A 25,634-nucleotide genomic window follows, 5' to 3' on the forward strand; every position below is an offset into this window, starting at 1 on the left:
TAAAGTTCAGGTTTATTGATCTCTACCAAAGCGATGCCTGTCTTTGGGATCAAAAACAAGAACTATTTAAAATAAAAATGCGAATATTATTTCAGAAATGAGACATAAAAAATAAAATTAAAACAATCAGAACCATGTACAAGAAGGATTTAGGATTAGTATTTCTAGAGCGGAAGATACTCTTAATATCACCCTGGTGTAAGACCACTATTCAGAATTGAAACGTTGCTTGACATGGGTTTGGGCGTCTTTGGTGACCAGATCTGAATAGCCAGGTACTTCTCCACCTTTCTCTTCCCCATATCCTTCTTCTCTCCACTACCTTCAGCCTCACAAGAAACCCCAATAGGGGATGCCATAGTCTCACTGGCTCCAGATGGTTGGGAGCAATTGCTTTTGTACGGTTTCACACAAAAAAACAATAAAATCAAAAAACTGTGGAGACTTGAAGATGAAACTCCTAGTGTCAGACATCTCAATGACCACCATAACACGGGCATGTGCCTAGCATGGTGGTCGAAAAATCCTCAATGCATGTAACAAACAATTCAATGAATAAAGAAACTTAAAAAAATTCTAATTCTAAGTTTGCCAACATTCGCAAGGTAAATTTCTTCTTTTGAAATCCTGAGGCAATTTTTTTTTGACAGATCCAATCTTAAACTACAGATTCACAATTCCTACAATTTATTATAATAGGCCGTGATTTTTTACGGATCTGCGCTAGTCAAATAAATAAAGACAATTTCGCCGTGGAAGTGTTGAGATTATATGATCCCTATATCTAAGCAAGAATTTTACATTTATTTATTGCTATTAAGTTTAATTTGTAGAACTCCATTTTATTTTTTTTATTTTTTATATATACAATAATATTATTATTGGGTTTATAAAAACAGTTTATTTTTAAACAAGTTCTGCTGTGTAATTATTATTACGCGTGACAGCTGTTTCGCCCTCTAAAGGCATTATCAAACTGTGGGTAGCCCACTTACAGACGATACATTTATATTATTTCTAGGTAGGTATTTTAATTTCAATTACTGATTTCTGTGTAAAAATGTTAGAAATTATTGATGGTTATTACCCTAGTAAAGTTTCCCCAATTAGTGTAATGTTTAAATTTGACTGAATGTCTTAATGTTAGTTATTCCCAAACGATGACTCATAGGGTTATTTTAATAGTATAATTAAGTACTTCAATGTGCACTCGTATTTGCACTAGGTTTGAAGATATCTAGTAGGGGTGAACGAATTATATTGGTTTGTTCATTAATTAGAATAGCTTTCGGATTATTAGAATTTTTGTTAATTTCTAACTGCTCTAAAAGATTAAGTTTACGGCCTTTATTTTGTACGTGTAACGGAGTTGGTTTATTATTATCATTAAGTGAGTGATTTTCATCTAGGAGATGTTTGGCAAATTGAGATTGTATTTTATTATTATTTTTAAAAGATCTTATATGTTCTTTGAACCTAGTGTTAAAGGACCGGCCCGTTTGTCCAACATAAACAGCGTTGCATTCGTCACACTGGAGTTTATAAATGCCACTATTTTGTAATTTGAGTACCTTACTTTTTGAGTTTTTAAGAGATGATCCTAAGTTGTTTTTTGTGCGGAAGGCAATATCTAAGCCACATTTTTAGAGGACTTTGGCAATTTTATTAGATGTCTGTCCGATGAATTCTAAACACCCGAATTTATTATTCGTCTTATTATTAGTCGTTTGGTAAATTAATTTAAGGTTATTTTTGTGTTTATTATTATTAATTATTTTTTCGATGTCTCTACCCTTGAAGCCATTATTTTTAGCAATAGTTAGGATTGTATTTTTTTCCTTCTCGTATGCTTTCGTATGGTTACAAAAATAACCTTAAATTAATTTACCCAACGACTAATAATAAATTCGGGTTTTTTATTTTATTTTTTTATTTTTTTTATTTTTTTTTTATTTTTTATATATACAATAATATTATTATTGGGTTTATAAAAACAGTTTATTTTTAAACAAGTTCTGCTGTGTAATTATTATTACGCGTGACAGCTGTTTCGCCCTCTGAAGGCATTATCAAACTGTGGGTAGCCCACTTACAGACGATAAATTTATATTATTTCTAGGTAGGTATTTTAATTTCATTTACTGATTTCTTAATTGATTTCTAAGTAAAATATTAAAAATTATTAATGGTTATTACCCCAGCAAAGTTTCCCCAATTAGTGTAATGTTTAAATTTGACTGAATGTCTTTATGTTAGTTATTCCCAAACGATGACTCATAGGGTTATTTTAATAGCATAATTAAGTACTTCATAGTGCACTCATATTTGCATTAGGTTTGAAGATATCTAGTAGGGGTGAACGAATTATATTTGTTTGTTCATTAATTAGAATAGCTTTTGGATTATTAGAGTTTTTGTTAATTTCTAACTGCTCTAAAAGATTCAGTTACGCGTAATAATAATTACACAGCAGAACTTGTTTAAAAATAAACTGTTTTTATAAACCCAATAATAATATTATTGTATATATAAAAAATAAAAAAATAAAATGGAGTTCTACAAATTAAACTTAATAACAATAAATAAATTCGGGTGTTTAGAATTCATCGGACAGACATCTAATAAAATTGCCAAAGTCCTCTAAAAATGTGGCTTAGATATTGCCTTCCGCACAAAAAACAACTTAGGATCATCTCTTAAAAACTCAAAAAGTAAGGTACTCAAATTACAAAATAGTGGCATTTATAAACTCCAGTGTGACGAATGCAACGCTGTTTATGTTGGACAAACGGGCCGGTCCTTTAACACTAGGTTCAAAGAACATATAAGATCTTTTAAAAATAATAATAAAATACAATCTCAATTTGCCAAACATCTCCTAGATGAAAATCACTCACTTAATGATAATAATAAACCAACTCCGTTACACGTACAAAATAAAGGCCGTAAACTTAATCTTTTAGAGCAGTTAGAAATTAACAAAAATTCTAATAATCCGAAAGCTATTCTAATTAATGAACAAACCAATATAATTCGTTCACCCCTACTAGATATCTTCAAACCTAGTGCAAGTACGAGTGCACATTGAAGTACTTAATTATACTATTAAAATAACCCTATGAGTCATCGTTTGGGAATAACTAACATTAAGACATTCAGTCAAATTTAAACATTACACTAATTGGGGAAACTTTACTAGGGTAATAACCATCAATAATTTCTAACATTTTTACACAGAAATCAGTAATTGAAATTAAAATACCTACCTAGAAATAATATAAATGTATCGTCTGTAAGTGGGCTACCCACAGTTTGATAATGCCTTTAGAGGGCGAAACAGCTGTCACGCGTAATAATAATTACACAGCAGAACTTGTTTAAAAATAAACTGTTTTTATAAACCCAATAATAATATTATTGTATATATATAAAAAAAAAAATAAAAATAAAAAAAATAAGAAAAATAAAAATTTTACAGTTACGGCGAAAATGCAAAAGAAATGCGTAATTGTAAAACATTTTTCTATATATTGGTGAATGATTTTATTCATTGAAATTCGCTTCCTTAATGAAAAAATACAATTTCTCTTGACTCATTAATTTAAAACATTATTTACTAAACATAAACTATTCTTATTACTAAAACAGTTTTCGTCGACATTGATTGTTTGATTTGATTATAATATTTAAAAAACCTGTACATGCAGTAAGCCCCTCATTTTGCGTGACGCACCCGTGTGGCCGAGAAAACAAATTAAATTTATATCAAAATATACTGCAACTATTAGTAAACTCGTATCTCCACGTGGAACTTTCATCGCGTCCACGCGCCGTTTGCGGGTACAATGTATAAACATTGGTTCTTACCTACCTACTTTGAACTCCACAGTAATGCGTATTACGAACCAATCGAACTAATGGATTGAAAATGTTGTGTAGGGATAACGTTTTAACACAAAATTACAGAAAATAAGTTGTGACACAGGAATTTTCTCGAACGCGCGTAAGTATCAACTTACTTGACTATTCTCAACCGGAAATTTTCAGCAAAGTGTTTTTCTACGCGTTGAAAATCTGCAAAGGGCCGGAGGGGTTATGGCAGGGGGTATAACTCCGATAGAAACTTGGAAACGAAATATTGTGACGTCATATTGTCTAACTATATCCACCAATGAAAAACTCTGAAAATCTATGCAATGAACTTTCAGAGTTTTCCATTGGTGTTTAGTATAATAAGTAGGCTCCGAATGAGAATTAAACTGTCTATATATTGGCATATATGTGGTTTTTAGGACCAATTTGTTTCATACAAAAAGCCCGAAGATATCAATCTAGTGAGTAGTTATTTTAATAAATAATAAAGATAATTGAACGCAATGCCATTGAATTGATTTAGATTTTTTCTGTTCGTAAAATTAAGATACGCAATTGTCTACTCATTTCATGTTGATGTTGACTGTTAAAAGTAGCAGTGCGAAAATATCACTCAACCTTCGAAATTGACCTTGAGTCGGGCAATACTCCAGTGAAAATGACAAGAGGCTGATTTTGATCTAAAATTGTAACAAATTTAGTATACTTTGAAAACATGTCAAAGTTCATATTTTTGAAGTGATAAAAAATGAGAAAAATTTTTTCCCGATAATGTTCCTTCATATTGGAATCCAGTAAGTTATTAATTGATGGTAAATGGGTACTAGCTAACGATTATTTTTGTAGCTACTTTTACATTTATTTATTCTGGTTTATGTCGTTTCTCAGGTAGGTACACAACAATGAAACAGTCATAGTAAAAAAGAGGTATGTAGTAGCTCTGTTTATATTTATTCCACACTATCAAAAATAATTAAACACATTAAAATAACAAGAAGACTTTCAAACAAAGGACAATTCATTCAAGTGTTTGTTAAAAATAGGTAGGCAACAAAAAATCAAAAAAATCGGCGCAAAACAAAAATATGGGGTCAAATTTTTTTTATCGAGATGTCACGTGTGCGGACATTTTTTTAACAGATGTGTGGCCGCACATATTCGATGGAACATTGATAGTGAGAAATGTTATTTGGTTAAAATAGTGTAGTGAGGAGAACGATAGAAGACGGCTGGGAAAACTGGCCTCTAAACAAATCATTAAAAGGTCTAAAACCATTAATTCTGAATAATGTTCTTTTCTTGAGCGGTTATGGTCAAGGTTCGTAGGAAATATATCAAGGTTCAATCATACAGGCACTTTTCGGAAAGAAACGCATCGGGCCGCTCGCAAGCTTGTGACGCAGCTTGAAGTCCAGTTAGAGTCCAGAAGGAACGACCAACTTCAGTTTTTACTCGGTGTATGATATTATTTCTCTATCAATCCTAGTTAATTTTCCGGCACTTATGTTTGTACGTATACAAGTCAAATTAAAGCAGATAAAATGTGGTTTTAACAGTAACAATGCGGAGATCCCCGAAGAAGGAAAGATTATTTTTTTTTAAATTACCATCGAGTCACAAATAATTGCCAAACTTGACTCTAAAATCGTGAACATAGATTTCTTTACTGGACCATATTTTATAATTGTATTTGTATTAATAAAAATTGTTAAAGTCGCATCTAAAATTGTAATTTCATATTTTTTTAATGGTTTATATTTTATAATTAACACAAATAAACAAAGCATCACATATTTGTTATAAATTTTGATTACAAAAATAATTATTCAGTTTGATGAACAACATTTTTCCACGTATTTGTAAAAAGCATTCACTTTGTGGCTCGTCATAATTTACAATAAAAAACACATAAATTTGTTTTTGACAACTTTAATTTTATTTAAACTCTACCAGTTTCGGAAGAACCTTCCTTCATTAGGAGAACAAAACTAATCTACGATAATAATGTCTCATTGTACAATACAAGTTTCGCAGAAATCAATCCCCATGTCTCGAGAACTGAGGTAAGGTAAGTACCTGAGGGATGTTTTTTTTTCTACCCGATTAGTGGGCTGCCTATTGCAACTTATAGGGATAAAATACTATCTTTTTAGATTTTTTTTTGTGTGTTTATTTAATTAAGAAGGATTTAATTTTTAAGGTGTTTTTGATTTAGATTTTATTTTAACGATACAAAATATTGACATATATAAACAAAACACTTTAGGTGTGTGAGGAAGACGTGGACAAAATGGAAGGGGTAATTACGGGATTTCCAGAAAGAACAGAGCGGTCAACTGGAAATATATCTAGAATTCGGACTAAACGATAGATTAATCTGTATCTTCATTATCCTATATACTAGATTTATTATCCGGGATTTTCTGATTTCGAGTGCTTCTAAGTTATCCAATTTTTTGCCTTTATTATTACGGTCAGAGGCGGATTTGCAGTCTTGGCCGCCCTAGGCCCCAGACCATGTAGCCGCCCCTTTCTCAGTACCCATCATATTGACCAGGAGTATCCAAACTTTTCAGTAAGTTCCTAGGGTCAAAACCGTTTTAATTTTCCTGCCATTATCATTCATGGTTCATGGGGTGAGATTTGTCCAGGTCTTGGCGGCGGATACGTCTGCCCACCTGCTGCGTGGCGGACCGGATCGAGAGAGACTGGGTGAGGGAGGCCTTTTGACCTTTCCAGCCGGACTATCTTGACCCATCGCCTTGCACCGCAGTTGGAGGGATGTATTCATACGTATGTCACTCCTGGACACACTAATCCCCAGATTCCTACCCACCCACCCCTCATACATTTTCCTTTTCAGAACTTCCTATCCTTCCCTTCCTTAAAAAGACCCTCCACACAGCATCACCTAAGATGACATAGGTCGTGAGGGAACATATTTTCCTCAAAGCCTCCTGTGTGGAATTAATGTAAAAAAATACGCTTGCTAAATTCGCTAGTTCAATTACTGTATAATTGTCGATTGTCGCAGGCCGGATTGATGACATTGGCGGGCCGTTGTTTGGAGACCCCTGATATAGACTATAGACTACATAATGAATTTACTTTATTGACAACTTTTATCGAAATCGATTCAGAAATTTAGTTAACTATAATAGCTGCTAGTTTGCAATACTTTCTAAGGTTTCAAGGATTTGAATAAAACATTTAAAACAGTTTTAGGTTTAATTTACTAGTTTCAGGTTTATTCTCGTACAGTAATATATAAGTGTTTCACAGTTACAATTACGGTTGCCAGATACGGGCTGGATAAAAAGTTATTATTAAGTCTCCAAACAAATAAAAGAAATCAGCACCTCTTTTAAATAAAAATCAACTTAAGGTACATAGTCGAATATAATAACTAAACTTAAAATACAAATTAAAACGTTGGTAAAAAAATTTACGTAGAGCATTATCTAACATAAAAAAAAAACTGAACTCAAAACAAAAATCTGGCAGTTACAATTCTCGTCTGCACTTAAGTGCAGCAAAATCATCAATTAGATCTTCGCAATCCAATTTCCTTAAAAAATCTGCTTCTATGTTAAGCAAAGCACGATTGTTCAGCCTTTGCTCCGCCGTTGTTGTGCGTAAATAATTTTTTACACGTCGTAAACAAGAAAATGATCGTTCTCCAGAACAGTTACTGGCGGGAGTACACACACACATTCGAAGAGCAATATCCACGTTTGCATAAATGGTTTGAAGATCTTCAGTTCGTAACCATTTTAACAAACTGACAGCATTGTTTCGATCCTTATTTTTCACACTGCAGTGAGCACGAAAATGGAGACATTCTTCTGAAAAATGGGATTCTAAATCACTAGAATAAATCATTTGCAATGATTTTGCCTTTTCTTAGACTTCAGACGGGCTTAGTTTTGTCAATTGAGTAATAAAATTAAATTTATTATAAAGTGATTTGTAAGCACCCAGTCGTTTTTTTAGTTCTGCTGATAAGGAATCGATTATTACTAAAAAAAGTAGCGATTCTGAAATTTTCACGGCCGTTTTTTTGTTGCATCTCTTCACCTGTATTATTCTCGCCAGGAAGTAGCTTAGGCTTTCGATTGCGTCGAAAATCTCTTTCATATTCCTGTAAAAAGGACAGTTTTTTCAAAAGGGCGGCTGCGGGGCGTGGGGGCGCGCTGTGTGCTGTGTGTGAACACGCTCTTGCATATCGCTATTTCGTACGTAGAATATTTAGGTACTTAGGAAGTAATTTCTTGTTATCATCTGTGACTTTTTTGTCACGATTGGCCGCCCCTAATATCTGGACGCCCTAGGCCCGGGCCTACATAGGCCTAAGGGCAAATCCGCCTCTGATTACGGTGAAGAATTTTAACCCCTGTGTCCTTATTAAAAGTATGAGCGGTGGAAATGAGATGATTTGCAAACTCTGAAAAATTATTGTAAGTCAGTGATGTGACAGCATATTAAAATATATCGTAATAATATTGAAACAAAAAACATAAAATGACCGGTTAAAGGGTCATAATGGTATATTAAACAAGTAAATAGTATCTATTAAAAGGAAACAATCAGTATAATGATCTTTTGAAAAAGTAAATAGTATATATTAAAAAGAAACAATCAGTAAATGGATCACAATGATCTTTTGAAAAAGTAAATAGTATATATTAAAAGGAAACAATCAGTAAATGCATAACAATGATCTTTTGAAAAAGTAAATAGTATATATTAAAAAGAAACAATCAGTAAATGGATCACAATGATCTTTTGAAAAAGTAAATAGTATATATTAAAAGGAAACAATCAGTAAAAGGAACCGATTAGTAAAAGGATCATACTGATCAATTAAACCAGTAAATATTGATAATATTATAATCCTTTATGAGGTCTTATCTCTTATAAAAAAATCAATCAACACTTAAATGATACGAATTAAACACATATGCGTAAAGAATGGCACTAAAACAAAGAGATACCTACATACTATGGCACATTATAAAAATTAACATTAATAAACGATGAGTTATCTTATATCAAGTTAACTTTAAAACTTATGATATTAAACATCTTCAGATTTAAGGCACATATACAATAATTAGTAAGATTCACAATCATGACAAGTATATTGTAATTCTTGTTTCGTGCAATCTTTATGTTCCCAAAGTTTACATATCATTCAATGGACCCAAATTTCACCTGGCCTACTAGAATTATATTCTTCACCATAACATTTTTATCAGATCTCGAAGAGATTTTAGTATTTTTTTCTTCTTCTCTGTATTCTTAAACTTCTTTTTTATCGTGCTAGAAATTTTTTCTTTATTTTTCATCGGTTTCTGTTCTTAAATATTATTTTCCGGTCTGTTTACAGTGTCTATGTAAATAGTGGACTCCTTCTTCATTAAACCTCTGGTAGTTCTTTTCCTGGGTAGTGCTTTTGGAAATGGTCGCACGCTTTCTGGCAATAATATTTTACTCGTTGAATGCACGGACAAGTTGTAATAATTGATATCCTGACAAAAATCGACAGATAATTCATATGAGGGTCGGTCAAGTTAATCTCAAGAGGATCAGAAGCTGTATGTAAAGGCAGTACAATATTCGTTAAACTCACCAAACCTCTCTACTAACACGTAACAAATGTTTGTCTTGTACTAAAATTTGGTTCTGGAGTCATTGAGCTTCTCTGAGTAGACGGAACAACTGTTTCAGATTCCATAGCAGAAATTGGCTGTGATCTTACGGAGCTTTTCAAAGTAGACAGAACAGCTGCTTCAAGTACTGCGGTAGAACTTGACTGGAGTCTATAAGCTTTGAAATGCCGCTGCCTTCGGCACTGCGTGAAGCATTTGGATTTGGTTTATCCGTGACGTAAGAGGGTTCAAGTGTAATTCAATGAGGTTGGGTCGAATAAGATCAACATCATCAACCATATTCAAGATTACAGAAGTACACACGTACACAGTCCGGCGCGGGAACTTCCTTATTTAAAAAATATCATAAAACAAAACTGTACTAGTGGGAAGATATAATAACTAGGACCGGTTTTTTCGGAAAATTTGTACAATTCTTCAAATTTCAATTTCTGTTATTATTTCAGTTCTGTCAAGTTCTAGCCTATAATGATATAATAACAGAACTTGAATGGGATTTTCACAGAACCCGAAAATTAACATTGAGATTTGAAGAATTGGAATTTCTGACCCATTTTCGACATTTTAACTATAACTTTGAAATTTTCTCTCAATGTCGACGATTGAAACACGTTGTTTCAAACGTACCCAAGAGGCATTTTCTACTTCAATGTAAAAAATAAGCCTTTTAAATAGACATTAACGCCACGAAAATGCAATGGAGATACTCTAAAATAGATAAAGAAAATATAAAAAAATGGTCAAGCTACGACGGTAAAATGAGTTATAACCAGAGATGTGCAAAATGGGTACCCAAAACCATTTGAAATGCAAAATGGAAATGGGTCAAAACTTTTCCATTTGAAAATGCAAAATGCAAAATGGTTTTTAAAAAAGCATTTCAAATGCAAAATGCAAAATACCTATTTTCAAAATGCAAAATGGTTTCTCAGGTCAAACAATTAAAATAATTATAGAATTTTTAAACAATTTTGTCATTTAATAATGGACATCAATGTAGAACAAACATATTACATGATGGTAAATCCAAAAACACCACGACTACAGATTATGAAACCACAAAAAATTTTCGCGGGACTAATGTTGGCAACGTAAAAACATAGGAACTGCTATCTAACATTTAATATTACAGCGTCATGGCCATGTTCAGTATTTGAATCAGTATTTTTTGTAATGGTATCACTCAATTGCCAGGGCTCATACCAGGGAGCAACTTGACAAATGTAAATTATCTCTCATAGCGAGGTTGAGGACCGACTGATATTTGGGGCTTATGAAAAAAAGATGAGTGGAGATAGTAGGAAGAATGTTTCAAAAAGCATTTAAAATGGAAAATGCATTGAGAAAAGCATTTAAAATGCAAAATGCAAAATAGTTTTTAGAAAAGCATTTAAAATGCAAAATGGAAAATACCCATTTTGCATTTCCATTTGAAATGGATTTATTTGAAATAAAGCACATCTCTGGTTATAACATTAACTAAAATGTCGTAAATACTAACTTCTGAACTATCAAATTAACTATATATAACTATCGAAATCGACATCAGCGATAGAATAGGACAGGTCCCTTAAAGATCTAACGGAGTTTTGAGTATTGCGTCATACTCTTAGGTATCATAGTTTTCGAATAAATTGGTTTTTTCAATCATGACGCATTTCAATCGCCCCCAGTCTACCCCACTTTCACTGAACTAAATGCAGTAAATTGTGAATCCGTTGATTACTTACTGACCAGATTAGTTTTATAGTCCAGACAGTAATGTATACCCTATCTATCCGACGATCAGGCGCCATCTTTATTGTCTTGACGAGTGCATAATTTCAACTAGTATTATATACAACTTAAAAATAAAATGTTACTAGATTATATGTTAAAAAGTGTTAGTATTAATAATAATTTATGCTTGCCAATAAGGATGACTCCAGATCAGAAGGTTGCGTGTTCACATCACGTCGGGGTCACCAATTTTGGAGGATTGGTTATCATCGCCAATTTAAATGGGTTGTTGGCTAAATGATTCTGCGGTTCTCCAATCCGCAGAATCCGAGGTTGCCTGATTACTTTCAGTGTGAAATAACAAGAATTTGGATAATTCTAATTTAGTTTTTTATTTTAACAAAACTCACTTATGAACAAATAAATCGCGTACGCTAGAGGAGGTTTAGGGTCAACCCGACGGCTGGACTGCTGGAGACAGAATAATATTATTTGCCACGCAGGTTTACAATGATACCAACCTCACAAGAATGTAGGTAAAAATAATATTGTAGTTAGATGAGATGAGATGTAAACTCCCTATAATTTACACTACAGAGTCATTAATACTAAAAATTATAGGAAGCGTATAATCAGAGATAAAAATCAAATTGATGATTTATGTAAAAATGTTTGGGTTTTCCGCAAAATACAGAACATATTATATGGGAGTGTTTTATATTAGCGCTGTCCGAGTAGGGTAGACCGAGGCTATTCGGATCATTTTTTATGTTTTCTTGAAAAAAATTAAAACTTATGCATTTTCGAAAATAAAAATTATTTGATCTTAAGCTTTTGACATTTTTATATGTTTTAATTTTAATAATCATAACATAAAGTAACTTTAAAAAAACATATGACTATTACTGTAGACCTCTCCACCGATCCAAATCACCCCAAATATATGTGGTGATTCGGATCAGTGGTGGGGCTACTCGGATCAAACCCGAAAAAATAGTTAAGTTCGAAAAAAAACAAAAACCAAAAATAGGTTTAGAACCCATAACTTATATGAAAGTATCATGACACTTATTACACTCTTATTGGCTTACACACCGCACAAATAAAAACTTTATTAAACACTTTCTTGTCGTAACATTTTTGTGGCTCCATTCTTCGCAAGAAGAACATTGAATCCAATCTTTCTTTGGAGGACGTACAAGCTTCATTGCAATAAATGCAAAACCACTTTCTTGAAGCCCCAGCCGATGAAGAAGCTGTTATGGAAGATTTTTTAACTTTAAGTCCCGGGGTACCTTTTCCTTTGAATTGTAATTTTGGGCGGTTTTTGGTAGCATTCTAATCATAAATTCATCCTTCTTACGTTTACCCTTACACAAGACAAATGGAGGTATGAATGATCCAACTGCATTCATATAAGCCAAAACAGTTACATTTTGACCTCGCTCGACACTTGTCATTGATACGGGACGATTATTTAGGGGCATGCCGGTTTTGTCCATATTATAAATGCATTCTGGCCTTCCTTGTAATTGACAGTCTCTTATTACCTTTTCCAGGGTGTCATAAAAATTTGAAATTTTGTCTCGATCCATTCCGTTAATCTTTGCTCGAGATAAACCTTCTGTTTTTCTTATGGAGAGGTATGGATGACGCGTAAGAAAACGATGAAACTAATCTTGACCTGCCGTTCCAACTTCTGAATTAAATCTTCGTTGAGCTTGATTACCAATACGATTACAATAATCAAAAGCGTATTTTCTGACAATTTTTGGAGTAATGTCGAATCCACGTTTAGATAAATAAAGTAACCTTTCCGTAAACTATTTTTCAGATTCAATATCTATTGCAGGTTTTGCTTCTGGATTAGAGATGATTCCGGTGGTTGAAGTCGTATGTCTTTGTAATGTCATGTATGGGATTCCGTAGCTCACAACAGCACTGCTTAATCCCATTTCACCGGATTTTACTTTCCTAACGGCTTCATCCATTGCAATTTTCGACCATGATTGATTAGTTGTCTTTTTCACATAATTGCGCACCATCTGTTTCAAATAAAAATTTAAAACAATTAACGCATCGAATTTTAAAAGCATTAAAATATGATCCAAATAGCCCCCCCACAGTCGGTCCGTTTAACCTCACATTTATTAATATGATATTTACTCAAAATAAAGTACAAAAACATACAAAATGCAATTTATTGCACTTTAATTTTGTTTACTGTGCATTTTTTGATAAATATATAACATATGAACATGACTAAATAGCTTACCTTTTCAGAAAAAACACTAAGAACTCAGAGAACAATATTACATCAGGCATTTATTTGAGACGTAACTTGTACGATCTTCACACATATCGATTTTTAGCAGTCAATCCACGCAATCTGTAATATCGGTAATTTTACTATTATGGCGTCCGGTAGATGGGGAAGCTATGTCTAACTTCTTTCACTGTCATTTGGTTACAATAGCCGAGATATATCCATATTGCTTAGCTTGATCCGAATAACTCACCTGATCCGAATAGCCTCGGTCTACCCTATACATTTAGGCACAATCAAGTTTTAAAAATAATTCACCAAAGTTTGGTAATTAAACATAACTTGATTGACTGCCGTAATATAGTCCCATATTATGAATACGAACCAAATTCATTTTCTATAAAATATATTTTCATAAAACTATACTAACAGACTGAACGATTAGTCATAATAGACCCGATATAATTTTACATGACAAAATTAAAAAAAAATAACTTACATCATTGATTTTTTTGTTATTTGTTTTTGGGGTATTATGCCGTGTTGCGCTAACTCCTTCTTTAGCCAACGTTTCGGACAGCATTGCAGTGTCCATCATCAGGGCAGATGTCTTATTAATAAGACATCTGCCCTGATGATGGACACTGCAATGCTGTCCGAAACGTTGGCTAAAGAAGGAGTTAGCGCAACACGGCATAATACCCCAAAAACAAATAACAAAAATACTTTTGGCCGTGAAAATCTTAAATCTTACATCATTGATGTCGCTATTCCAAATTCCTATAATATTCAAAAATATCTTTCGGAAAAAATAAGAAAATACACCGATTTAGGAAATGAAATTAAAAGAATTTAGCATTCTCAGACTATAAAAAAACCATTTGTTATTTCGGCTACTGGCATTATACATAGCTCTCTCATTCAAAATTTAGGCGTATTAGATCTGTCAAAGAATTTATGTATAAAAATGCAAAAATCAGTCATTTTAAATACATGTACAGGATTTCGAAAGATTTTTTAAAAATATTTGTATTGAGGGATCAGTAGGATTTAAAGGTCCAGTTAGGAGTTCTACCGATCCGAATCCTCAGATATGAAAATGGTTAGTTGACGTGTTGTTCTCGTATTGTTTTGTATTTATTATGCTTATATAATGAACTTGCATAATGTGGATTGGCTAGATGATAATTTGTGGAAAAGTGTGGAAGTGTTTAGGTTTTCCTGTGGGGATGATTTAGCCTCGACATAAAGTCGGAAAAATATAATATTACGATATACTATGAGAAGCTGCAACGATTTTAGGCTTCCTAAGACAAATTTATGGGCAACACAAGACAATATTTATTATAAAGGTTTAAAATGTTCAATGGACTCCCTTTAAATGCTCTCTTTAAAAGGAAGCCAAAAGTCTTGTAGTTTTTCGAGGGTTATGTATCAATATTGTGAAGTCTAAATACTAGTACGTAGGAAATAAAATATTTTATAGTAGTTTTAGAATAGACGTAGGTACACTAGATATAAAATCTTAAATTTTATAACTAAAAATTTGTTTTTTAATTTTTAATTTTATTATTATTCTGACCAGAAATAAAAAAATAAAAAGAAATCCGTTTCAATGTTCAATAATCGTTTTATCTGTTCTATACAATTATTTAAAAAAATATATTATTCCCGTGCTGAGGCCCAATTTAATTATTAAAATTAAGGACAATAATATTTTTTTTGCAAAATGGTATTTTTCTCTTTGCGCGCTAACACCTTCAAATTGTCAGCCTGATGTATGGATTTACTGGTTAGGTTCTGCCGCTAGGCTGAGTTAGGTAGAATTTGAAGAAAGTATGATTTTTATTTTTTCATTGTGACGTGTGGTTGCTTAGTAAATAAACAAAACACTTGAAATAATAATATTTTAAAATATATATTTCATCTTTCGATCACCTCTGTGGTCGAGGGTAAGGCTTTCGACTAGCAATCCGAAGGTCGCGGACTCAAATCCAGGCGCGCGTAAGTAAATTTTAGTATATTACTTCGTGTTATTGCACAATTTATTCAATTAAAATAATACATAGTATATTTACTGCACGTTCTAGATTGGAAGATACTAGTATCTCCCTGGCGTAAGACCGCCATCCAGAATTGAAACGTTGCTTGAAATGGTTTTGTCAGGTTTCTTCATCTCCTTCTCTTCCCCACTACCTTAAGCCTAAAAACTTACTACAATAATGTGAGATGTCATAGTCTCACTGACTCCCGACGGTTGGGAGCAATTGGGATTCTTGTGGTATTCACACCAGGGTTTAATAAAATTTTATTCGTTCAAGCCACAGACATATGAATATATAGACTAGAAATTAAAAAAGAGGGGTAAAATCAACTGTTGAAGAACGAAGGGGGTAAAGCTGACTGTGATTCGTCAATAAATCAATCTGACAGTATATAGGCATCTCACATTATAATATCACCATTTAGTTCTTAAAAGTAAAATCTGCTTTTGAATGAATAGACATTTTTACACGGGAGCGCAAATTACTCGCCACGTTATGAACAAATTTGCGAAGTCCAAATTCGGCAAAATAAATTTCTTCTTTTTTCAGAGTCGAATATTTCGTTTACGTATTTAGTTAAGACACTTTTATAAATGTTCATAATTTACTTCCCAGCAACCAACCAGCTTTGTGTTTCGCGTCCAGACGTATCTCGATGTGATAGTATATGTTTCTACAGCTGATCCATACTATACGATGTGAATATGCTTAAAATAAAGTAAAATAATGCTTATATATGGAATGTAATACGACAATTGGGTTTATTCTCTTTTTCACATCTATTTTTACAAGTTTTCATACCACAAGCCACCAAGCCGTGTTATTTCGTAAAATGAACCGATGATGCCTCGACCATAGTTCGCACAAGAATGATGACGTCACGTTTTCTAAATTCATGGGAGGCCATACGCGAACACAGCCGGCTTCAATGGAACCGGTATGGGGAGTGGGGAATAATACGCTTTTAATCACTTAGGGCAGGTCTACTAATATTCATATGTCTATGATTCAAGCTGAATTTCGTGGCCTCTAGGTTAAGAAGTAAGGAGCTTATCGATCTGCCACAGATGTACCGGACGTACCTCCACCGACTTAAATTAATTTTAATAAATCTGAATTTACGCAGAGGCAGTTCCTTTACAAACTCACCTCTGCGCATATTCGAATTTAGGCAACAAAATTCTCTCTATAAAAATCTGTAATCTTATCTGCACTTGTGTAAAACTATAAATCTTATCTGCTGATTAATAAATAAAACCACGGGGTCAAGCAGTCATCATTATAGACAAAAAACAAAGGCTTGACCCCCCAACACCCTCTTATAAATTAAATACCTATCATCTGTACAAAACATGGAAGATTTGCATGAAATTTTGAAATTGTGCAAACGCAGTTTCCTTTACAAAACTTGCCGTTTGCACAAAATTGAATATTGTGCAAATCTTCCCCTTTTAAATACCAACTCCCTTTAATTAAATTTGCATGAAAATTTGAAATTGTGCAAACGCAGTTTCCTTTACAAAACTTGCCGTTTGCACAAAATTAAATATATGTTTTCTCTCTTTAAAATGTAAATTTGCACAAATTAAATATTGTGCAAAGCTGCCTTGTAAAAAATATTTTCTCTCTGTAATATGTGCAAACTCACAAAATGCAATTGAATAAAAATGATCCGGGCAAAGTGGTTTGAAGAACAGTCAGGACCTAGTCAAAATCGTCCCCTTCCAAGTTACGCAACAGCGGCGCTCTCTCCTGTGACAAATTCCGGGAACCCAAAAATAATTCTCGGAATTTGTCGCTAACAAAGGGAGAGCTAGGCCCGTTGGTCCTTTAAAAGGCGGAAAACTTGTGCAATTCGGCAGAGAGCCAGCAACGATCGGACCATCAACACCTCTCCTGGACTGCCCTGACTGCCTTCAAGCCTCTTCTGCCCTGGACCTTCACTTCAACCTGGCCTTCTTCTTTCTTCCGGCTCCCTGGTGTTCATCAAGAAGAAACTTTCACAATAGTCGAAGCGTCCCTAGTCAGGGCGCAGGTTCCCCCCTACCTTCCTCCCCCCTGCCTTATACCTTTCTCCCACATTTTCCCCATTTCTCCCTTTTCCCTATATTTTTCCCCATTTCCCCCCACATTTTCCCCATTTTTCCCTTTCGTAATTTTTCCCCATTTTTTACCACATTTTCCCCCATTTTTCATTTTCCCCATATTTTTCTCCATTTTTTCCATTTTTTCAACATTCTCCCTACTTTTTCCCGACCTTCCCTTCCAAGGCGTCGAAGCGGCCAGCCGGCCACTCCCGCTATATCGTCTGTGCGGCCGGCGACTACAGTGCCGTCCCGTACATGGTCCTTCGAGCCGCGATCGCCTCTTCACGCCTTCACTCCTTCACGCCTTCCAGTGACGTCCCAAGATGCCGTCCCTGCGGAGTGGCCGCGAGGCTTCAGCCTCCACCCCAGATTCACAACCCGACGTGGAGCTGGTGACAGGCCCTCACCCCGCCGGCCCTGCCGGCCCTCACCCTGCCGGCCCTCACCCTGCCGGCCCTGCCGGCCCTGACCCTGCCGGACCTGCCGCCCCACGCGCTGCCAGCCCTGCTGACACTCACTTTGCCGGCCCTGACAGCGCACCGTCCTCCGATGCAGAGGAGGATTCAATCACAACAGAGGACACGGTCAGGCAGCTCCGGAAGGCGAACCGGACAATGAGCAGGCAGCTCGCTGTGCTGCTGGCAGCCCTCCCCACCGCGACGCAGTACCTGCCAGGGGCGGACCCCCCTGGCACCCACCTGGGCGCCTACCCTGGTGCGGCCCCTGGTGCGCACCCTGCCGCCTACCCTGGTGCGGCCCCTGGTGCGCACCCTGCCGCCTACCCTGGTGCGGCCCCTGGTGCGCACCCTGCCGCCTACCCTGGTGCGGCCCCTGGTGCGCATCCTGCCGCCTACCCTGGTGCGGCCCCTGGTGCGCACCCTGCCGCCTACCCTGGTGCGGCCCCTGGTGCGCACCCTGCCGCCTACCCTGGTGCGGCCCCTGGTGCGCATCCTGCCGCCTACCCTGGTGCAGCCCCTGGTGCGCACCCTGCCGCCTACCCTGGTGCGGCCCCTGGTGCGCACCCTGCCGCCTACCCTGGTGCGGCCCCTGGTGCGCACCCTGCCGCCTACCCTGGTGCGGCCCCTGGTGCGCATCCTGCCGCCTACCCTGGTGCGGCCACTGGTGCGCACCCTGCCGCCTACCCTGGTGCGCCCCCTGATGCGCACCCTGCCACCTACCCTGGTGCGGCCCCTGGTGCACATCCTGCCGCCTACCCTGGTGCGGCCCCTGGTGCGCATCCTGCCGCCTACCCTGGTGCGGCCCCTGGTGCGCTCCCTGCCGCCTACCCTGGTGCGCCCCCTGATGCGCACCCTGCCGCCTACCCTGGTGCGGCCCCTGGTGCACATCCTGCCGCCTACCCTGGTGCGCACCCTGCCGCCTACCCTGGCGGGCCCCCTGCTGCGCCCGCTGCTGCGCATCCTGGCGCCAGCCCTGGCGAGCACTCTGGCGCAGCCCCTGGTGCGCACCCTGCCGCCTACCCTGGTGCGGCCCCTGGTGCGCACCCTGCCGCCTACCCTGGCGGGCCCCCTGCTGCGCCCGCTGCTGCGCATCCTGGCGCCTGCCCTGGCGAGCACCCTGGCGCGCCCCCTGGTGCGCATCCCGCTGCCTACCCTGCTGAGCCCCCTGGCGGACCCTCTGCTGCGCCCGCTGCAGCACATCCTGGTGCCTACCCTGGCGCACCTCCTGTCGGTTACCCTGGCGCCTCATCTCAGAGCTTCTCGCCGCTGTTTCCCCCGCAGCCGACCGCCGATGAGACTGCCCATCACACCAGCGAGTGGGTCCGACAAGGCGCCGACCCGTTCCTGGCACAGCTGAGCACCCTGCTGGCTGACGCCATCCGCTCCACGCGCGCCCAGGACAGCCCTCGTCCCTCAGTAGAGGAGGACCTTCGGATGACCGCCCTCATTGCCCGGCAGTCCACCGCCAAGGACCTCCCCATATTCTCGGGCGACCCCCTCGAATGGCCGGCCTGGATTGCGCAGTACGAGCAATCCACCTCGACCTGCAAGCTCACGCTGAGCGAGAATCTTATACGATTGCAGCGTGCGCTTAAGGGGAAGGCGAGGGAAAACGTATACTCGCTCCTACTGAACCCGGACCGCGTGCCCGAAATCATTTCGACCCTGGAGGAGCGGTACGGCGGATCGGGTTCGATAGCGAACCTGATGCTGGACAAGGTGAGGAAGCTGCCCTTCCTGTCTGCCGAAGCCACCTTGGAGGAGATTGCTGACTTCTCCGGGACAATCCAGAACCTGGTGGCTTCCCTGCGGGACTTGAGGACGGGAGGCTACCTCACCAACCCCGCCCTGCTGGCCGACATCACTGCCAAGATGCCATGCACATTAAGGATGGCCTGGCTGCTGGAGCTGCGGATGCTGGGGCAAACAACCCAGTCCACCATCCTCCAGTTGGCAGCATTTCTGAGGGGCGTCGCCGGCGTGATCCCGGTCAGCGGGATGGTGGATCCCTTGAGATCCGGCAAAGGGCGCCGGGAACATGTGCTGGCCAACGCTGTGGCCACACCGCCAGAGGGGAAGGCCAACCGCCCACCACCACCCGTAGTGAGAACAATAAACAAAAACAAAGTGAAAAGTGCGTGCGCTCAGTGCGGTGAGCCACACAGAACTCGGGAGTGCCGCGAGTTTATTTCCAAACCGCTCTCCCTCCGGTGGGAGACAGTCCGCACTAACAATCTGTGCCGCAAGTGCCTGGAGGCGCACCACTCCAGGGACTGCAAGGAGACAGTGTGGTGTGGTGTGCGTGAGTGCCGCTACCCGCATCATCGGCTGCTCCACCGGGAGACGGTCGCGGAGGTGAACCTGTGACGCCAGACAGTGGACAGCCGCGTGCTGCTAAAAATAGTGCCGGTTGTGTTGCGGGGCCCCACGGACGGGGAAGTGTCAACGTTCGCTCTTCTGGATGAGGGATCCACCATCACCCTCATCGACGCTGACACCGCAACGCAGATCGGCGCACGCGGCCCAGTCCACAGTCTGCGGCTGCACGGGGCGAAGGGGATGTGTACCTCCGACGCCCGCTCCCAACGCGTGAAGCTGACGATCCGGGGCGCTGGATTGGAGCCCACCTTCACCATCACCGCCCACACAGTAGCTGACCTGAGCCTGCCGGAGCAGCGCGTTCCTGGAAGACGCGTCACCCCAAAACTCTTGATCGGGCAGGATAATGCCCACCTTATCGTGTCAAGAGAGGTCCGTGAGAATAGCACTACTCGAATAGTGTCACGGACCGCTTTGGGGTGGATCGCCCACGGAGGCTCGAGCCTCAGCAATGACGGGCCAGCTACCACACTGGCCCTCCAGTCGGAGACCGCTGCAGATGCCCGCCTGAGGGAGTTGGTAACATCCAACTTTGCCGTCGACTCCCTCGGCGTCACGTCTGCGGCGAGAGTCAATGCCATGGACACAAAGGCCATGGCATTAATGGCAGAAACCACCCGCCCCCTACCTTCTGGGCGGTGGGAAACTGGCCTCCTGTGGAGACACCCTGACGCCACACTACCCGACAACCGGCAGTGTGCACTGAAGCGGCTCCAGTCCCTCGAGAAAAAGCTCGCAGCGGACGCAACCCTGGCAGCGGCGTACAGTGACAAAATGACACAGCTTGTCGCCAAAGGCTACGCCAGACGCCTCTCCCCCAATGAGGCGTCGCTCCCTGCCCCACGGAAGTGGTATCTTCCCCACTTCGCCGTCACCAACCCGAACAAGCCAGGGAAGATAAGGGTTGTGTTCGACGCCGCCAGCCGATGCCGAGGGACGTCACTTAACGACCAACTGCTCACTGGCCCTGACCTGCTGTCCTCTCTCCTGGGGAACATCCTCCGATTCCGGGAAGGCGGTATAGCCATCGCCGCCGACATCCAGGAGATGTTCCTGAGGATCCAAATCAGGAAAGAGGACCAGTCTTCCCAACTTTACCTATGGAGGTCGCCAGACCGGCAACAGCCGGACACCTACCAGCTGGCGTCCATGATGTTTGGGGCTACCTGCTCGCCCAGCAGTGCCCAGTACGTGCGGGACAGGGTGGCCGGCCAGTACGAGCACCAGTACCCGGCCGCCGCAGCAGCCATTCGTTCACGGTTTTACATGGACGATTACCTGGACGCAGTGGACAACCCTGACGAAGCTGCTGCCCTAGTCCGAGACGTAAGGGCCCTCCTTGCAAAGGGAGGGTTCCACCTTACGAACTGGGCCTCACACAGCCTGGACGCCATCGCCGATGTGCCCCCTGAAGACCGCGCCACCTCCACGGTAGCTATCAGCAGCGGGAGCAGCGAGACCGAGAGGGTCCTGGGACTGGTGTGGGACCCATCTACCGACCGCTTCATCTACACTTTCCTGGAAGCGGCCAGTCTAGAGGAAGCCACACGGCCTACAAAGCGGCAGCTCCTCTCCATCGTGATGAAGATCTTCGACCCGGTGGGCTTCGTCTCCTGCCTCACCATACGGTCGAAGATCCTACTGCAAGCCGTGTGGCGTTCGAGCGTTGGATGGGACGACCACATCACCTCGGAGCACGCTGAACGCTGGAGGGACTGGATGAGCCTGCTCCAGGAAAGCAGCGTCTCCATCCCACGACGGTCGCTCCGACAGAGGTCAAGCAGCGTGACCCTGCACCTCTTCTGCGACGCCTCGGAGCAAGCTTGCTGTGCCGTCGCCTACTTCGTGGAGGAAGTGCAGGGCACCCTAAAAGCCACCTTCATCGCCAGCAAATGTAAGGTGGCACCTCTCAAGCCGCTGTCCATACCCCGCCTTGAGCTGCAGTCCGCACTCATGGCGGCTAGATTGGCCAGAACCATCCGGTTGGAGAGCCAAGCGAGGATAGCTTCAACCATCTTCTGGACGGACTCGACCACAGTGCTGTGCTGGTTACGCACCGATCCGCGCACGTACTCTGCGTTCGTGTCCAACAGGTTGGGCGAAATAGATGAACTCACCTCCATAGCCAATTGGAGGTGGGTTCCCACCAAGCAGAACCCGGCCGACATCGGCACACGGGACTTGGAGCTGCCCGACCTGTCACTCCAAGGAAGATGGTTCAACGGCCCCGCCTTCCTCACCACACCGGAGAGCGACTGGCCAAAGGAGCGCACCCTCACAAAGCCAGACGACCAGACCCTCGAGACCCGGCCCCGACACTACGTCGGGCACATCACCACAGCCGGAGAGGCCCTACCTCTGGTCGAGAGGTTCTCGTCATGGCACCGGCTGATCCGGGCTACAGCGTGGGTGCTACGCTTCATCAGGCGCTGTCGGACGGGCCCAAGCCGACCCCCTGAAGGCTCCTTACGAGCAGACGAGCTGACGGAGGCTGAGCGCAGATGGGTGAGAAGGTCCCAAGAAGACGCCTTCTCCACTGACCTGCACACCATCCGTCGCAGCCAGGCGCTACCTGCCGCCAGTCGTCTCGTCAGTTTGGCCCCCTTCCTCGGACCTGATGACGTTTTGCGGATGGGCTCACGGCTGAGGGAGCTCACTGGAAGCACGAGCGTGGCGAAGACCCCCGTGATCTTGGATGGCTCCGATCCATACGCCCGACTGCTGATCCGCCACTACCATGAAAAGGCGGACCATCCAAGCACGGAGAAAACTGTGGCCGAGATCCGGTGCAGCTTTTTCATCCTGCGCCTCCGTACCATCAGCAGGAAAATCAGCCATGAATGCCCCACCTGCCGCTTACGACGGAGCAAGCCCTCTCCTCCACTGATGGGGGTTCTCCCGCCGACCCGCCTGGCTCACCACGTCCGCCCCTTTACACACTGCGGACTGGACTACTTCGGGCCAATGGAGGTCACCGTCGGCAGACATCGGGAGAAGCGCTATGGAGCCCTATTTACCTGCCTCTCCACCCGCGCCATCCATCTGGAGCTAGCGGTCTCGCTGTCTGCTGACTCGGCCATTATGGCCCTACAACGGATGACCGCCCAAAGAGGTCAGCCCAAGGTGTTGTACTCAGACAACGGGACAAACTTCCGTGGTGCGGACGCGGAAATTCGAGATGCCACGGCAGCCCTGCAGCAGGATGACAGGATGACGGACGCCATGGCTACCAAGGGCATCGAGTGGCGCTTCATCACCCCCCTAAGTCCCCACATGGGGGGAGCCTGGGAAAGGTTGGTGCGCTCGGTAAAACGAGCCCTGAGCGCCACCTTAAAGGAGAGGGCGCCAAGGGAGGAAACCCTGCGCACAGCATTGGCAGAGGCTGAGTTTGTGGTCAACAATCGGCCACTAACTCATGTCTCTGTCGACCCGCGGGACGAAGAGCCCCTCACCCCGAATCATTTCCTCATGGGGTCTGCCGGGAACCGCCCACATCTGTCACTCTACGACAGCAAGGAGGAGGAGGTATGTCTCCGTCGCCAGTGGCGTATCAGCCAACAGCTCGCCGATATGTTCTGGAGGCGGTGGCTCCGTGAGTACCTCCCCACCCTGGGCGCCCGACAGAAGTGGCACCACCCGACTGACCCCCTCAAAGCTGGAGACTTGGTGGTCATCTTAGACCCCGCGCTGCCACGCAACAGCTGGCCGCGCGGACGTATCGTTGAGGCCATCCCAGCTGCCGACGGCCAAGTGAGGACAGCCCGGGTCCAAACAGCCACAGGAACGTACACCCGCCCTGCTGTCAAACTCGCCCTCATCCTCCCCGCACCAGCGCCCGCACCGGCACCAGCACCAGCGCCGCCCTCTACAGCACCCGGACCACGGATGCCGCATGGGAGCCACAACCCCCAGCGGCCCAGGGGAACCGGACGTCGAGGACGCCGCCGACCTACACGTCCGGACCGCTAGGCGCAGCCGTGACTGCACCGGGGGGAGAATTGTACCGGACGTACCTCCACCGACTTAAATTAATTTTAATAAATCTGAATTTACGCAGAGGCAGTTCCTTTACAAACTCACCTCTGCGCATATTCGAATTTAGGCAACAAAATTCTCTCTATAAAAATCTGTAATCTTATCTGCACTTGTGTAAAACTATAAATCTTATCTGCTGATTAATAAATAAAACCACGGGGTCAAGCAGTCATCATTATAGACAAAAAACAAAGGCTTGACCCCCCAACACCCTCTTATAAATTAAATACCTATCATCTGTACAAAACATGGAAGATTTGCATGAAATTTTGAAATTGTGCAAACGCAGTTTCCTTTACAAAACTTGCCGTTTGCACAAAATTGAATATTGTGCAAATCTTCCCCTTTTAAATACCAACTCCCTTTAATTAAATTTGCATGAAAATTTGAAATTGTGCAAACGCAGTTTCCTTTACAAAACTTGCCGTTTGCACAAAATTAAATATATGTTTTCTCTCTTTAAAATGTAAATTTGCACAAATTAAATATTGTGCAAAGCTGCCTTGTAAAAAATATTTTCTCTCTGTAATATGTGCAAACTCACAAAATGCAATTGAATAAAAATGATCCGGGCAAAGTGGTTTGAAGAACAGTCAGGACCTAGTCAAAATCGTCCCCTTCCAAGTTACGCAACAGCGGCGCTCTCTCCTGTGACAAATTCCGGGAACCCAAAAATAATTCTCGGAATTTGTCGCTAACAAAGGGAGAGCTAGGCCCGTTGGTCCTTTAAAAGGCGGAAAACTTGTGCAATTCGGCAGAGAGCCAGCAACGATCGGACCATCAACACCTCTCCTGGACTGCCCTGACTGCCTTCAAGCCTCTTCTGCCCTGGACCTTCACTTCAACCTGGCCTTCTTCTTTCTTCCGGCTCCCTGGTGTTCATCAAGAAGAAACTTTCACAATAGTCGAAGCGTCCCTAGTCAGGGCGCAGGTTCCCCCCTACCTTCCTCCCCCCTGCCTTATACCTTTCTCCCACATTTTCCCCATTTCTCCCTTTTCCCTATATTTTTCCCCATTTCCCCCCACATTTTCCCCATTTTTCCCTTTCGTAATTTTTCCCCATTTTTTACCACATTTTCCCCCATTTTTCATTTTCCCCA

General features: G+C 41.8%; 1 protein-coding gene across 1 annotated transcript; it reads left to right on the forward strand.

Moving 5' to 3' along the window:
• The first annotated feature begins 17,985 nt into the window (after positions 1-17,985).
• Positions 17,986-24,468, forward strand: LOC149422149 (uncharacterized). Its single transcript, XM_089633541.1, has 3 exons — positions 17,986-18,388; positions 19,316-20,406; positions 20,494-24,468. Exons 1-3 carry the CDS (start codon positions 17,986-17,988, stop codon positions 24,466-24,468), a joined length of 5,469 nt encoding a protein of 1,822 aa, XP_089489667.1.
• Positions 24,469-25,634: the final 1,166 nt, after the last annotated feature.

This window comes from Hesperophylax consimilis, chromosome 7, assembly GCF_061612785.1.
Source record: "Hesperophylax consimilis isolate HC1 chromosome 7, BYU_Hcon_1.0, whole genome shotgun sequence".
In the NCBI taxonomy this organism is placed as follows: Eukaryota; Metazoa; Arthropoda; class Insecta; order Trichoptera; family Limnephilidae; genus Hesperophylax; species Hesperophylax consimilis.

Bases quoted from the DNA above. Each gene is read 5' to 3' on its own strand.
- LOC149422149 (XM_089633541.1), top strand. From the start codon at position 17,986: ATGCCGTCCCTGCGGAGTGGCCGCGAGGCTTCAGCCTCCACCCCAGAT. The intron at 18,389-19,315 runs GTGCGCACCCTG...CGCCCGCTGCAG, and splicing joins CTACCCTGGTGCGGCCCCTG to CACATCCTGGTGCCTACCCT. The intron at 20,407-20,493 runs GTGTGGTGTGGT...CTGTGACGCCAG, and splicing joins CCAGGGACTGCAAGGAGACA to ACAGTGGACAGCCGCGTGCT.